The 15,005-nt window shown below is 38.4% G+C and overlaps 1 protein-coding gene across 3 annotated transcripts in view; it reads left to right on the top strand.

The window, feature by feature from the left end:
• Positions 1 to 347: 347 nt before the first annotated feature.
• Positions 348 to 15,005, top strand: part of ccbe1 (collagen and calcium binding EGF domains 1) — a 35,394-nt gene continuing 20,736 nt past the window's right edge. The window contains exons 1-2 of one of the 3 annotated variants that reach the window (XM_025004046.2): positions 348 to 829; positions 929 to 1,009. In XM_025004046.2, the coding sequence (XP_024859814.1) occupies positions 726 to 829; positions 929 to 1,009 (185 nt within the window). In that variant the 5' untranslated portion in view covers positions 348 to 725. Of the gene's footprint in view, positions 830 to 928; positions 1,010 to 4,899; positions 5,011 to 15,005 lie in introns of those variants that run through there. The other 2 variants (XM_017407560.3, XM_037979245.1) reach the window with 2 other exon arrangements.

Genomic DNA, 15,005 nt, shown 5'->3' on the forward strand with positions numbered 1-15,005 from the left:
TTAAAATGAGCAAAACTGTAGCTAAAAGCTAAAAATGAATCACATATGCACAATGTTTTTCAAGGATTTGAAAAGGTCTTAATGTGTTTCTATGAAGGGAAAAATATGAAAATAAAATTAAATATATCAAAAAGCAAAATTCATAGTGCTAATGTGCCAAACAAGCTGAATGTTTTGCTGAAGTAGTTACAAAAAAGCGTTTTTTTTTTAGAAAACAATCTTTCTTGTATATTTGATCTCAAACTGCATTCCAGCGTTTGGAAGGTGTTGTTTCATTTTCCGCCGTACGGGGGCAGCAAAGCTCAAAAGGCGCTGAAAACACCCAGTGCGCATGCGTGCGTCAATATGGGAGCTCGCTTTATTAATGTTTAACGTCTCACCGGTAACTGACCGATAAGCTAAAAAGGTTTATTTGTTTCTGGAGAAATTTATCGCGTCAATAAAATAATTGAATGCATGTGGGAGTAAAATGTTATTATGTTTTTCTGACATAAGTGCTGAACGCATGAAAGCAGTAGAAGTTGAGTTGACAAGACAAGTGACAGCGTTTTTCTTCTTCTTCTTCTTCTTCTTCTTTGTCGGTGGATACTCAGCAGCTCTTAGAGAATGGGAGGGTCTGTTTGCCTGCTTCCTAACTTTTTTTTTTTTTATGCTGAAGTTGAAGCAGTGTGAAGTCGTCGCTCCAAGTGTGGACGGACTGTCGACTGGGGAGGAGGACCGACGTGATGCTGCTGAAAGCCAACAGGAGTCCCCTGCTGCTCACCGTCACCTGCATGTGCTTCTCCGGAGCTCTGCTTTGGTCCTACCAGCAAGAGGACGTCAGTGAAGGGTAATTTACCTCAAACATGTGGGAACGAAATGACGGCGAGAGATTTAAACTCCGAACGCGCCTCAGAATATCTTCCTTTTTTTTTTTTTTTTTTTGCAGAGAGAAGTGCTCTGAAAATAACATTTCCACCACAAAGTACCCCTGCGTTAAGTCGACTGGAGAAATTACAACATGTTACAGGTACAGCAGAGGGATTTATTCCTCCTTAATGTAGATCACATATAATATTAAAAGGGTTATAATTTTGTGAAACTGTAAAGCTGTTGTCTGAGTCCAGTACAATAGCTCCCAAATGATGCAAGAAATCAATAATTTGACAGAAATGGAAAGATAGTTCAAACTTACTTTTTACCGCAGCCTTAAAAAGCACATATATTGTATATGATTAGTAGCCTACTTCTAAATCTCTACCATAAAACACATATTTCTGTTTACTTTGCTTTCCAGGAATGATCACGTTCAGGGTGTTTAAATGAAGTCACAGCTCTACAGTGAGCTATTATCAACTAATGTGGGGATTTCTAACAACAAATAAGGATTTTTCATGATCCTTTGTGGCTTAAAGGTATTCTCACCATCTAGATATCTGTAAGCCCCCATGCTGGCCTGTTATTCTCTGACACCATCTGAAACGTTGACAGGTTTCAGATACAGTGGACACAGTGTTGCCTCGCCGCAGAGATCCTGTCAGACGCTTTGGATTAAGTTGTTAAAAGTTAATCCGTCCTCTGTACACGAGGCTGCCTCGCAAGCATATTGAAAAATGCCGTTAGAGACTTGACAATCCTCTGTGGAAAAAGGTAACGAGTTAGAAATTATCCCTGTGGGACAAAACAGTAAGGATTTTGTTTAATGCAGCAAAGTCAAACAAATGTTTTAGCTATTCATGACCGGAAATGAACTTTTCAGAACTTTGAATGATTTGACTAAAACCAGAGTGCTACTGAATCATTCCCATGCAGCTCTTTACTTTGATCATATACTCTTGGGGATGCTTTTATCCTTGTCTGGGACAGCTGATAAATGTTCAGATGCCACTTAAACGGACTGTGATGCTGTGTTTGCTGGCACATTGTGATTTATGTTGATGGGATGTGCGCTGTCGCTTGGGAAACAAAATCGCACGACTCATTCAGGGAGCTAATTTCAAACATGTGTCAAAGAATATAATTTATAGCCAGTCTGTTTCTGTTTCTTCTATTTGAGAGAAGGTATTGAAAACTAAACAGCATCTGTTTGCTGACCTCATCAAAGAATTCCTCCAAGTGTAGACCTTGAACGTTTTCTTTTTTTTGTTGTTTTTGCAAAAGCTTAGCAAACTTTTGGCCATGGTTCAGTGGCATCCTGTTTGATCTTCAAATCTCAGACACACTCTTAACATAATGATGTTGGTTTACGGTTATTGGCTGCAGCCACAATCGTTTCCCCACACTGTTTATTTAAAGAAAGAAAAACTGCTTCAGCTAAGAGCCGATGCGATGTCCCCTGGGTGCATTTCGGTTCATGGTGTGAGCAGATCAACCCCTCTATGGCCACTAAAGAGGTTTCATTAAAAGCACTCGAACTATAAAGGATGACTTTGATTGGATAAATGTGGAATTTGAATTCCTTTAAAAGCAGTTATATGCCTGGGCTAATATCCCCTGGCTGGAGTGAGAAGTTGTTCACAGGGAACCAAGCGAGATTTAAGCTGGCAAAGTTGTGTTGCTGAAATATAGAAACTTATGGCATCCATTAGCCTGTGAGAGTATCAGTGCACATCTTGAATTGTTACTGTAAAAACTGTTTTTCTTCACCATACTGAAAGAACAATTTGAGATGACGTTACTTCCCTATGGGTTTTAGTTTTTAAAGCTACTAAAGCATACCACTAACATGAAAAAAGGAGATATTTGGTATTAGTTTTTAACCATCTAGTGATTTATTCTATGTAATTATCCCAAATAATTAATTATGGCCCGCCACCAAACGCAAGAGTTGTGTGCGGGTTTGTTTGTTGGCAAAATAGCTCACGAACCATTTATTTAAAGTCTAAGAAACTAATCACTGGATGCACATCTACAACTGATTAACTTTTGGCGTCACCCTCGTTCAAGATGGCAGCCAGCAAAAATGTTTATGACCCAGCCCATTTCACAGATACTGACCAAAATTTAGTGTTGTAGTAGCTGAGAGTCTGAACACATTGTCTGAGCACGCTCACATCCCACAATATCACACAAGACATAGCATCAATTAAAAGGTTTAACTAAAAGAGTATGACTCCATCCTTCTCGTCATAAGATTATCTTTGTTTCAAACAATCGTAAAAGGCAGCAGGTGACATGCAATCCTTCGAGGAATTCTAGGCCTTTAATTTAAAAAAATTGTATTTGGGGCCTTAGTAAATTTGTCCAAGGATTTTTGAAACAGACAGTGTGTTCTGTGTTATGCAATTGTGTGAACAGCTTAGCGTTCGTTCTGGAGGCATTTATCATGTTGTGAAAGGCAGCAGAGGAGACATCAGAGACCAGTGCCAACTCAGGCATTAGCCTTCTCTCTCATCCCCTTTTTTTTTTTTTTAATCTAAATGTAGAAATGTTGTGTGTGTTTTCTCCTGTTTTTAATGCCAGGGTGTTCAGCATTTTCAGGCTTCAGAGTCTGTGCTGACATTGGCAGCTCCGCAGGTTGTAGAGTTTAATGTGCTTGGCTCAGAGGAAGAAGAAGGAAAAAAAAAATACATTGCAGGTTTTCCATTCCAAACGTACTTCAATCACAAATGCCTGTGATTGCAACATAATACTTTGCTTAAAACCAGTGACTGGTTTGATTAAAATGATAAGCTGTGAGCTGTTTGTCCCACTTTGGCAACGCTTTCTGCGCTGAGGCCCGTTGTGTTTTTTGCAGTGAATCACCCAGACATCAGTTTATGATCAGTAGTATGGCTTATCTACGTAAAGAGTTTGGTTTCTGTTCGCTTCGTCGGTCTGCTGATAATTGCTGGCTATGTTGACAGTGATATTTTTTTACTTTTTAATGTAGTTTTCCAAAACCACAACCCCTGTTCCATAAACTCATTATCTTTAATGTTCAGACACGTTTCTCATCGTGGTTTATGATATAAAGCAGGATTACTGAATAAGCTAGGTGGCTGCAGACAGAACACCACAGCAGAACCTATTTTTAACCTATGATTTAGATTTTTGGGTCTCCAAATTTAGCTTAGCATTCATTTATTTGACTTGATAACCCGGTTTTGTAGAAAGGACCCCCTGAGGAACATGTTTCATAGCAGCTGTTAGAGAAGTAAATTTTGTCTTTTTTAGGCTAAATCCACTGATGAATACCCATTAAACATTCTTTGTTTGTAACTTTTGTTAGATGTCAAAAAGAACATGAAACAGTGGCCTGATTTATTATCTATACTGTGTCAGCTTTACCTAACCTGTGAAGGAAAAGCTTCTCCGGAGAACAAGCAGAACATAGACAAAGTTCGTTTTTCCACTTCACAGCTGTAACAGTTACACATAGTTGATGGATGGTGTGTGTAATTGTTGCTTTGTTATTTTTCCAAACACTTCTGGTGGTACTAAGCATTTTGTTCTCCCCCATCTCTCTCTACTTTGCACGCAGCAACGTTGAAACCTGTGTGAACTAGAAAAACAATGAGCAGAGCATTTTTTCATCTTTCTGGAGAATCATAGTCATGACCCATCCTGTTGACTAATCCAGCCAGCATTGTTTGTGCCCTATGAATTCCTACAATTTCACTAATATTAACTACACAGATTTTTTTCCCCTCTTTGTGCCTCTTTGAGAATTACTTTAGAAAATTGTAAAATAAACTAAGTAGATTTCATTTAGTGCAAAAGCAGTCATTGATTTCTATAGTTAGTTTGGCATTAATTCAAAGTTGCTGCAGCGTTTCAGTGAGGCGATCACTTCTGCCTGATTATTCAACTTGGCTACAAGGGCCGACGTGTCACTTTGTTGTCAACACTGTTCCCCACATTACAATAAAACTGATTCCATACTTTGGAAAAAGTGTCTCAGTTGGACTTCTGCTCCCTGTCTCAATTCAACTATCTTTCAGCACAAGAAATACACATGGAGGTTCTTTGTTGCCATCATCGTCATACTTCCAGTAATCGTCTCCATGAAGATATACTGTGGCACATCTAAAGGAGTTCAGCAGAACCACGGTTAGATCATGTTTCTGTCTTTTGGTCTGCTACATGTCTCATGAAAATCTTTTGGGATTAAAAGCTAGAATTCGTCCAGATTTATGGACAAAATATGTCTTGCCTATCGGGAGATCTTCTTGTTGAAAAGATTCAGACAAGTTCACCTATTGCGCTCTTAATGAAACAAAACTAACATGTCAACAAAACAAACAAAACTCTATGTCACAGTTAAACATGTTAATCTAAACATTGTTTTACACTGTTCAATGTAAATTACCTCATGAATTATGCTTTTACGCTCATGCTCTTGTGTACTTTGAATTACTTAGAAATCCAGTTCAATTCAATTCAGTTTATTTATACAGTGCCAAGTCACAACAAAAGTCGCCTCAGGGCTCTGTACAAAAACATTTACATACATTATAAAGAGCCAATTAGTAAAAGTTATCTATCTAAGGAAGTGAATCTTCACTTCGTCGCAGTTCCCAATCCTGAGCAGCACGTTGGCAGCAGTGGAAAGAAAACACTCCCTTTTAACAGGAAGAAACCTCCAGCAGAACCAGAACCAGGCTCAGGACGAGCGGCCATCTGCTTTGACCGGCTGGGGTTAAAATCCAGCGAGTAACGAGTCTGTCGTCTTTATCCATGTCCTTTTTATCCACTGCTTCTACTTATGGTTCCTGAAAAATGCAAGCGCCATTCCAAACAAACTTTATTGTTCTATATCAGGGTTGGGCAATTATTTTTTCCATGGGACCACATGAGAAACAGAAAATATTGTGGAGGGCCGGCCAAAAGGCTGATCTCAATTCTGCATAATATTAACTGTACTTCTTTGTAAAAAGCAGCAAATAGCATTGTTTTGACAAGCTGGTAAGAGTATATGTTATAATTAAGCAATGAAAACATGAGGTTGCCTTCCAAAAAATGTAATTTATTCAAGCGAATTTCACAAAACAATGGGAAAGGCAATAAATCACTAAAACGGCATCATAAAAACACACTAAACATGCAAATAAAAATAACCACAATACAATTAAATTCATGCACAACTCAACCATTTAAAACTTTTTACATTTTTAAGTTATTTTTTCTTGTTCAGTGAGAGAAATCTAGTCTCTGCTGGGCTTTAACGAGTGCATCAAAATCAGGTTGAATGTCTGAGGTGGAGATGCGAAGCACAGCTGACAGATGATCGTCAGTGAGAGATGATCTGTACCTGGATTTCGTGAACTTCATCATTGAAAATGTTTGTTCACATATGTAGGTAGAGCCAAAGAGAACCAACATCTTCTGAGCATGTCTCTTCATGTTTGGAAAGTTCTCCTCCTTGAGAGAAGAGTAGAAATCCAGCAGAGATCCTGATTTAAAGAGCTCTGCCAGTACTGCATCAGACTGCAGGTCAATGAGTTCCAGCTGAACATCACTGGGTGCATTATCCACACCGCAGGTAAAGGGAGAGGAAATCATGTGCATTTCATCCTCGATTGTTCTGAGATCTTCAAATCTCCTTGAAAACTCACAATGCAATGCTCCTAACATGGATGAGTACCTGCGGAGGTGATCGGCTGATGGTGTGACTTCTTTCAGGGTTTGCATGTGAGTGAGATTGTTGCTCTCCAGTTGGCTTGAAAGAAACAGCATCTTTTTCATGAAAGCCTTCACCAGGGTGTGCATTTCATGAACAAAAAGGCCCCTGCCTTGCAGTTTGGTATTCAGGTCATTCATCAGTGCGGTCACATCAACAGCAAATGCAAAATCTGCCATCCAGTCCTCATCTGAGAGCTCTGGGATGTCTTTGCCTTTCATCTCACAAAACTCTCGAATCTCTGTTTTCAGGTCCCAAACTCTTTTTAGCACTTTGCCCAGGCTGAGCCATCTGACAGGTGTGTGGTAGCTGATGTCACTATGCTCAGACTCATGGTCCTCCAAAAGTGTGACAAACTGTCTGTGATTCAATGTCCGTGCCCTGATGAAGTTTACTATGTTAGTAACAACATTAATAACATGGTTCATTTTTAGCACTGACTTGCACAACACATGTTGGTGTATAATACAATGCAAAAAAATTAATTCCTGATCTGTGTCGATTTCAGCCACTTTATCTTGCATACGTTTTAAAAGTCCCACATTTTTCCCTGTAAGATTTGGACAACCGTCCGTTGTGACACCTGCCAGTCTGTCCCATTTCAGTCCCAGTGTGTCCATGCACGCATTCACCTCCATGAAGAGATCGCTCCCTGTAGTTGTCCCTTTCATCGACCGCATTGCTGCCAGCTCCTCCGTAATCTTGAAGTCCGGCGTTATCCCGCGGACAAATACAAGTAACTGGGCTGTGTCACGGACATCACAGCTTTCATCCAAAGCCAAGGAGAAAAAGTCAAAACTTGCCACTTCACGTTGCAGCTGAAGCTCCAGATTGCACGATATGTCCTCGACCCTTCTCGTCACGGTTCGCCTGGAGAGCGGGACTTTCTCAAATTCTTCTTTTTTTTCAGGGCATATTAAAACTGCAGAGTCCACCAAGCACTCTTTGATAAACTCCCCCTCCGAGAATGGCTTACTGGTTTTAGCGATTTTGTGAGCTATCACAAAGCTGGTCTTGGTTGCTGCATCCCTGGATGTGTGAAGCTTGGTAAAAAAGCCTTGCTGCTTTTGCAGTTTAGCTAGCAAAGCTTCCGATGTCCGCGCCCTTTCAGCATCAGTCACGTTCTTGAATTTCTCCCCGTGTTTCGTCTCGTAGTGCCGACTCAAATTGTAGTCCTTAAACACGGCGATCTGCTCCCCGCAAACTAAACACGGCTTTACCTCTCACTTCAGTAAATAAATACTTAGCAGTCCAATTTTTGTTGAAAACCCTGCATTCGGCATCTACCTTTCTTTTTTTAGCATGAGCAGACATTTCTGAGGGCTAAAGTCGTCTTGTGACTTGCTAGTGACAACGATCAAATCACGCCCATGCCTCAATATACGTTTTGCGTCATCATGTACGTAAATAAAAAACAACTTCAAAATAAAAGCAATGCAGCTTCAGTCCATGCATCAGGTAAAATAAGAAAATATATTTATTTTGTAATTTCCAATTAACATTACACGGGCCGGTCAGAGTCAATCAAAGGGCCGTATGCGGCCCTGGGGCCGTACAATGCCCAGGTTTGTTCTATATCAAAATCACATTTTAGATGAGGTTCAGATCTGTCAGGAACCGTGGAGACAGAGGCGAACCCAGAACGCAGACTCATAATTTAGACGAACAAAAAAACTAATTTATTAAACTAAAGAAACAAAATGAAAACAAACAGCTGACGAGGCAGCAACTGAAAAGAACAAAAACCAAACAACGGTGGGCAGAACAACAAGGAGACAAGGTACGGAGCATGGCAGCTAACGGCAAACAAAAACAATGAACCAGCGACTAGTGGAAGAAATGACCGGGTATTTAAAGTGCTGAGGATAATTAGGTAAGTGGAGACAGGTGACAAGATTAACAGGCTTTGACAGGTGTGAGTGGGCGTGACAGGAACGCAGAGGGAGAAATAGACTGAGGAGGAATGAGGAAGTGAAAACACACGAAAACAGAAACTAAACACAAACCAATAAACTAAAACAGAAGTAAAACAAAACACAGGAAAAAAAACAAATCGAAAACACTAAATAAAACCCCCAGAGAAACCATAAAGAAAACAAAACAGAAACAAAAAATCCAATTCCTCACAAGATCCAAAATGACCTTTAGGAACGACAGCAGTCTAAGCTTTTGTGGAATTGCATTTGAAAATCAAGAATGCATACTGATAAAGTCAATAAGCTGTTTGCAGAAAGAGCATAAAATTAGTCCAAGATGTTTCTTAACAATGCTTTGAATAAAACAGAGTTTACCAGAATTAACCTTGATAAATGCGCATTGCGATAACTGCTGCAAATCTTGCCAATCAAAAATACTTTAAATGATTTAAAGCATCTGGTGGAGTTTCACTGTGCGGTGCTACTATGGAGCAATCAGAGGAACAGAAGTGGACTGCAGGTTGTTGTTAAGATGCAATAAATCTTCACCTTTACAAGGAGTTGAATGTGTAAAATCACTTACCATGTCCATAAAATAATGCCTTATGTCCTGTCAACAAAAAAATATCAACATCTGGATTCTGTCAATGGTCAGAAAGTGGATATGAAGCCTGTTAAGTGGAGCAGACTGCTGCTGTGGAGATTGCAGTGTGAATTTTCAGAGTTGACATGAACATTTGGTTTCGCTCGTCAGTGACAGCTCCCACACGGTTAAACATTTTAAGGATGTAAAGTCACAAAGGAGGAGGTCAACTGCCACGTTAAGTGATCCTCGTCTGTGTGATTTAAATCCTGCTGTGCGTCAAGTGTGAAGATAAATATATTAAATTCCCCTCTTCAATAAAAATCATGTTGTCAGCCTTGTTCACTTGTCTATAAAATGTAGTTTATGTATTACAAGACCTTTTATCAGCAAAATCCGCCATCAACACTAAGGTAGCGGATTTCTGCTTTGAATCTCCAGAGCACCCTTCTAGTCTCAGGAAGGTGAAGTCAGAAAACTCGTTCGAAGGAGAGTGAAACCGGTTTTGACTACTCGCATGGTGGAGATTTGCAGCTGATTTGCATGCGCTGTGAGAAACCTGTAAACCGAGAAGCAAATAAAAGTAACAGTCAGCAGAGGTTGCAAGGCTGGTTAGTATCAAATGCTGGTGGATGGAGGTGATGGGGATGTGAGCTGACCGAGATGAGTGTATTTTAAATCACTGAATGACAAAAAATATGTTAAGTCATCCATTCATCCTTTCATCGAACTCTCTTCTACTGCTTATCCATGGTCAGGTCAAGTAGGCAACAAGTCCAAGAGAGAAACCCAGACATCCCTTTCTGTAGCCACACTCTTCAGCTCCTCCTGGGGGATCCCAAGGTGTTCCCAGGCCAGCGAGTCCTCGGTCTGTCTCTTCCCAGTGGGATGTGCCCAGAAGACCTCCAGTGTGAGGCTTCCTAATCAGATGCCCAAACCACCTCAAAAGATTCCTTTTGATGTGAAGTAGGAGAGGCTCCAGTCTGAGCTCCTTCTGATAGCCAAGTTCCTCACCCCGTCTCTTAGGCTGAGCCCGACCGTCCAGTGAAGGACGCTCATTTCAGCTGCTTATATCCGGTATCTCAAGTCAAGTCAAACAGCAAAATGAAAGCTAAGATAAGAAGAAAATCTAATCTTTGATTTTGGTTTTGGTTGCCAAAATTTATTGCAGTTTTATGCATGATATTGATCAAACAAGTTTACCCACTTTTGTCATTATTACTTTGAGATGGAAATGTTTTTATCAGACTTTAGGAAGTAAACAGAGGTATAGATTGGATTACTGATATGTGTGTTAACAGGTATGTTGGTGTGGGTTGACCTTTGTCATCAGAAAACCACTTGTTAAAAGTCTGGGATTAATCTTAGTTGTGGCTAAAATAAATCACTGCTGCCTGTGTGTGGAAAATGATGGTTGAACAGAGGTTTTTGTTTGGAAGAATCACTAATTTTGTTAACCTAGTATACAAGATTTATTGCTCCTACAGTTGCTAAAACAACTGTGACTGTACTATTTGTTTAAAGGACTGACTCCTGTCTTCTTTTTTCATGTTAACAACTGCACCACTGTGCAGCCCCGGCTTATTATCTTTCCTATAATCTCCTCTGAGGTCGTCTCTGAGCTGTGAAAAAGGCAACAGACTACACACATTATCACTGATTTTCAGTGGCTTCATCCACAAAACCAGAATGCAGTTTCAATTTTTATAGTTGGTCGTTTCAAAACCATTATCTCTCGTTTATGTATTTGATTGTAGAATAAAGCTTGATCCGTTGTTGCAAATATATAGCCTTTCTAGTGAGACATTATAGTTTGTGGTAGTTTTCACATGTGCTTAAAAACCACAAGTTTCTTTTTCAAGTATTTTACTGATATTATCACTCATCTTTTATGAAAAAACAAATAAATGTGGCAGTTATTGTCTTAGGAGCAAATGGTAACAACCAGGCTATTATGTGCTTTGGTTTCATGTCTGGTTGCTTTAGCTCATTGACAGTTATGATGAATTATCTCCTTGCCTGGCCTTGTGCATGTCCTATTTTTATAAATATTTTTGCACAAGTGGGGTTATTTGCACCTGCATGTGTAGTATTTGGCTTGTAGACTTTGTTGTAAGTACCCCATTTCTTTAAAAAAAAAAGGCCATGCACATTAAAACTGTAATAACATGATTTTTTTGTTGTTCTTTTTAAATTCTGATTGTTGTTATTTCACTATAAAATTGTTAAAGTAATCTAAATATACTCATTGGTGTATCAGCTGTGATTTAAAACAGGAGCTTCCAACTCTACACAAGAGCCAAGAACCAGTCAGTTGCATGCCCCTTAATTGTTCATATTTTCATATTTTAAATGATGTTTAGCTAAATTCTTGACAACAGTTCAGCTGATAGACTCTAATAGTGAAGGGATGAATCTTCAGTGCTGAGTTGGGGTTTAAATTAGCGTGTTCAGTGCAGGGGAGGACATGTTGGTGTTAAAATGCATTCTTTAGTGGCAGATGCAAAGCACTCATGAACATCCTGCCTCATTAGCCTTATTTCTTTGATTTATTACACCTGATGAATTTAAGTGAGTCAGAAATACAGGCTTTACAAACTTCCTCTTGTCTTATTTTTCACTCTTAATGTCCGGCACCTAGAGCATTAGTTAATTATGAGTCTTTTTTTCTATTCTTGCTGTAACTTTTCTTGCTTTGAATAATCATGAGCATGTTTTTTATTTGCAAATTTTGTGATTCTGACGAGACTCCTTTTGGCAACACTATGCAGAGGGAAATTTGATTTTGTTCCAATCTGTTTCCAATCTGTTTCCTGATTAAAAAAAGGTGAGGAAAACAAAATATGATGAGTTTAAAGGCTTTACATTATGTCTTTAAGCCTAGTATTATTTTATTTTATTTGTTTGCCAAGTCATTTTAAAATGCCTGCTGCTCAAAGTGCACAGACATTAACAATAAAGCTTCAAAAATTAGGTGTAAAGTTACGAGGGACCTATTTGAAATGCTAAAGATGGCATGAACATCTTCATGGTTAAGAATATGTTGCAGTACCAGCTGAATATCTACTCCCCCCAAACCTCTTGTCACCTATATGCTGTAAATAAGATCGTGGATTAAATTATTTTCTGTTTTTACTGCTGAATGTTAATTTTCACTGTTAAATGTTTCCTTTATAGGATTTTACAACATCCAGTGGTAGTACATCTTAGACTAAACGGTTATTTTAAGAGCTTGTGTGTTTTGTTCCACATTCTGTATAATCTTTTAACGTCACAAGCACTTCCACGTTCTCTAAATCATGGCTCATTGATTTTTTTTTTTTTGTGTGAGTATTTTGATTTCTTAAAAACTACGTTTGGCCACTGATCTTTAAACCATCTGTTTCTGTCCATGGAGAGCTATTGTGTGGCCACGTTTTGGTCACACTGTGGTTTTGCAGTGGTTAAGTGACGCAGCGATAATTACTCTACAGGCTGTGGCTTTTCTGCCTCTGTGCCTCTGCTCTGTGTATCCAAGGCTTGTTTCTAACGTGTTATTTCATATCGACCCAGAAATAAAACAAGTTGTAAAATTATAATTAAATTGCAGCAGAAATTGGTATGAAGTAATATCTTTATGCCCATTTCTAGGATATAAAAGCTTCTCAACAAGCTCATCTCCTAACTGTTCTTTTCATTTTGAATTTCTAATAGCTATTTAACACTGGGACATTTGAAACCCAAACTTCTTTTCCTATAATGATAATAATTAACAGTTACTTTATCGGTCCTGAAGGACAGCAGTTGTAGCCACAGGATATGTTTTGCTTTCACCAGTTAATGCACATTCATATATCAGCCATTTAAATTGTTAACAGATGTAACATTCACTTTTTATAGCAGATATTGGAAGAAGGGGGTTCAGGGTTTAGTCGTTTTAAGCAGCACAGATGTTTCTCCCTCCCTTGAGTATTTTGTTCATTCATAGCTGAATTTTAATATGTGAGTCAGATACAATTCATCTTAATGATATTCACCTCCACCAACGCCATCAGTGTTAGTCCACCTGTCAAGGCTGTATTATACTTTAATTTTAGAGCTGCATTATTCCAGTCTGCCTAAATTAGTCTGTCGTTTATCTTCCTCCTCCCCCACAAACTCTTTTCTGCATTAAAGATGTCTGTGTTTTGTTTGTAAAGAAACATGTACAGTAAAAGCTTTTTTTTTCCTTTTTTATTTTTGAATACCATGTGAGTTAATTATTGTTGTCATGTTTGTGTGGAGCTCCTGGAAGCAATATAAAATTTTCCTCTGGTACTAAAATAACAAGAAAACCACAAAACCCCAAGTGGGCTAATTTACCACACATCTCGGTTACCTCATTCACTGCATGTAATATGAACATATGAAACATATGGAAGCAGAAATTCAACATGTAATGGTCAATTACACAACTTGAGGTAAAAGGCCGTGTTATACACATCCAATTTTTTAGTGCAGGATATTGGCTCACTTGCTTAACATTTTGTAACCACTTCACCAAATAGCTGTAAACAACTCGACATTTCTTAAACCAAAACATACTATGTTTGTATTTTATTTGAAACTGGTATTAAATTGAAATGTAGGCTACCATGAGAATGCTCATATTCTCTAAGATAATCCCAACAGGCTCATGTGAACCATAATGTTTACAATATTGACAAACTAGTTAAAATGCAACTTACTGTACAGATATTTATTCAGAATACTCTGTTGAGTTTCTCAACATGTATGTTTATGTTTAATGTAATGTACTGTAAAAGAAGTATTAGTCATCCCTCACTTTTACTGACATTTAATTAGATTCTTAAAAGTGAGGTTGATAATAAGGGCTTGCAAGTCATTAAGTAGATGATCTGTGTTGCTTTTTGGTTTAAAACTGAAAAGGCTGAATGGTTAAACACTATTATTTCCATTTCAGCTGACTTTTTATATTTATTTTTCCAAGTTTCTTGTAAAATCATATGGGAAAATGGCAACAATTTGAACTAACTCTGACAGCTAAAAAGCTAAGCACTTTTCCTTTTTACATCAGAATGTTTATACAAGCATTGTCAACCTTGGAGAAGAGATTTTCCACTGCCAAAGCAATTAACTTCACAAGAAATTATGTTGATGTTAGTTCACTTTTCAGGAGGCCGATTATTCATTGACCAGTTTTCTTGAAATGCAGTATTTTCACACTAACCCTTAGCATTGTTTATGTAACATGGGTTGTTGTATTTATTTTTCTTGTAGATTTTTCTGCACTGATAACATGATGAGCTATTAAATATGTGACTTATAGCAAGGAATTTTAATTACTAATAATCCCTTCAAGATCTCTGTAGCTTTTCTTTGAAGTAGTAGTTCGGTGCCTTCACAGTAACCTCAGTTTTTTGACATGGATTGGTAATATTTGGCCCTCGTCCAGAAGAATGGTTTGCATTAGAATCACATGGAAGTGCTCATGATGGTTTACAGTAATAGCCCACAGACAGCCGTGCTCTGAATAATTTCCTGGGTCATCAGTTTCAGAGCCATCACACACAGCTTGCACTTGTCCTTAGCTTTGGAAATACAAGTTTTTTAGAAATTACAATGAGAGCTTCCTAGCTTAAACTGTGACATGAAGAAAGAAGGATTTCATTTTGAGGAGATTTAGGATATTTAATATTCTAGTGCAGGGGATCATAGTCAAATCTGATTTGTTTGAGATGGAAGCACCGACTGAAAAAGTAGCTGAGTCAGAAGGTTGGACTGATTCTGTTAGAGCGGGCTAGTGTTGGCTCAAGAGTCAGACTAAAATAATGGTTTTGTTGGATTTTTGCTGCAGGGGTTGATTATTTGCCACATAATGTATTTTTAATGACTAAATATTGTTAAGGTAAACAAAAAAATTTAACCGCTTTTGATTTGGTCTGTT

Source organism: Kryptolebias marmoratus, linkage group LG14 (genome assembly GCF_001649575.2).
Source record: "Kryptolebias marmoratus isolate JLee-2015 linkage group LG14, ASM164957v2, whole genome shotgun sequence".
In the NCBI taxonomy this organism is placed as follows: Eukaryota; Metazoa; Chordata; class Actinopteri; order Cyprinodontiformes; family Rivulidae; genus Kryptolebias; species Kryptolebias marmoratus.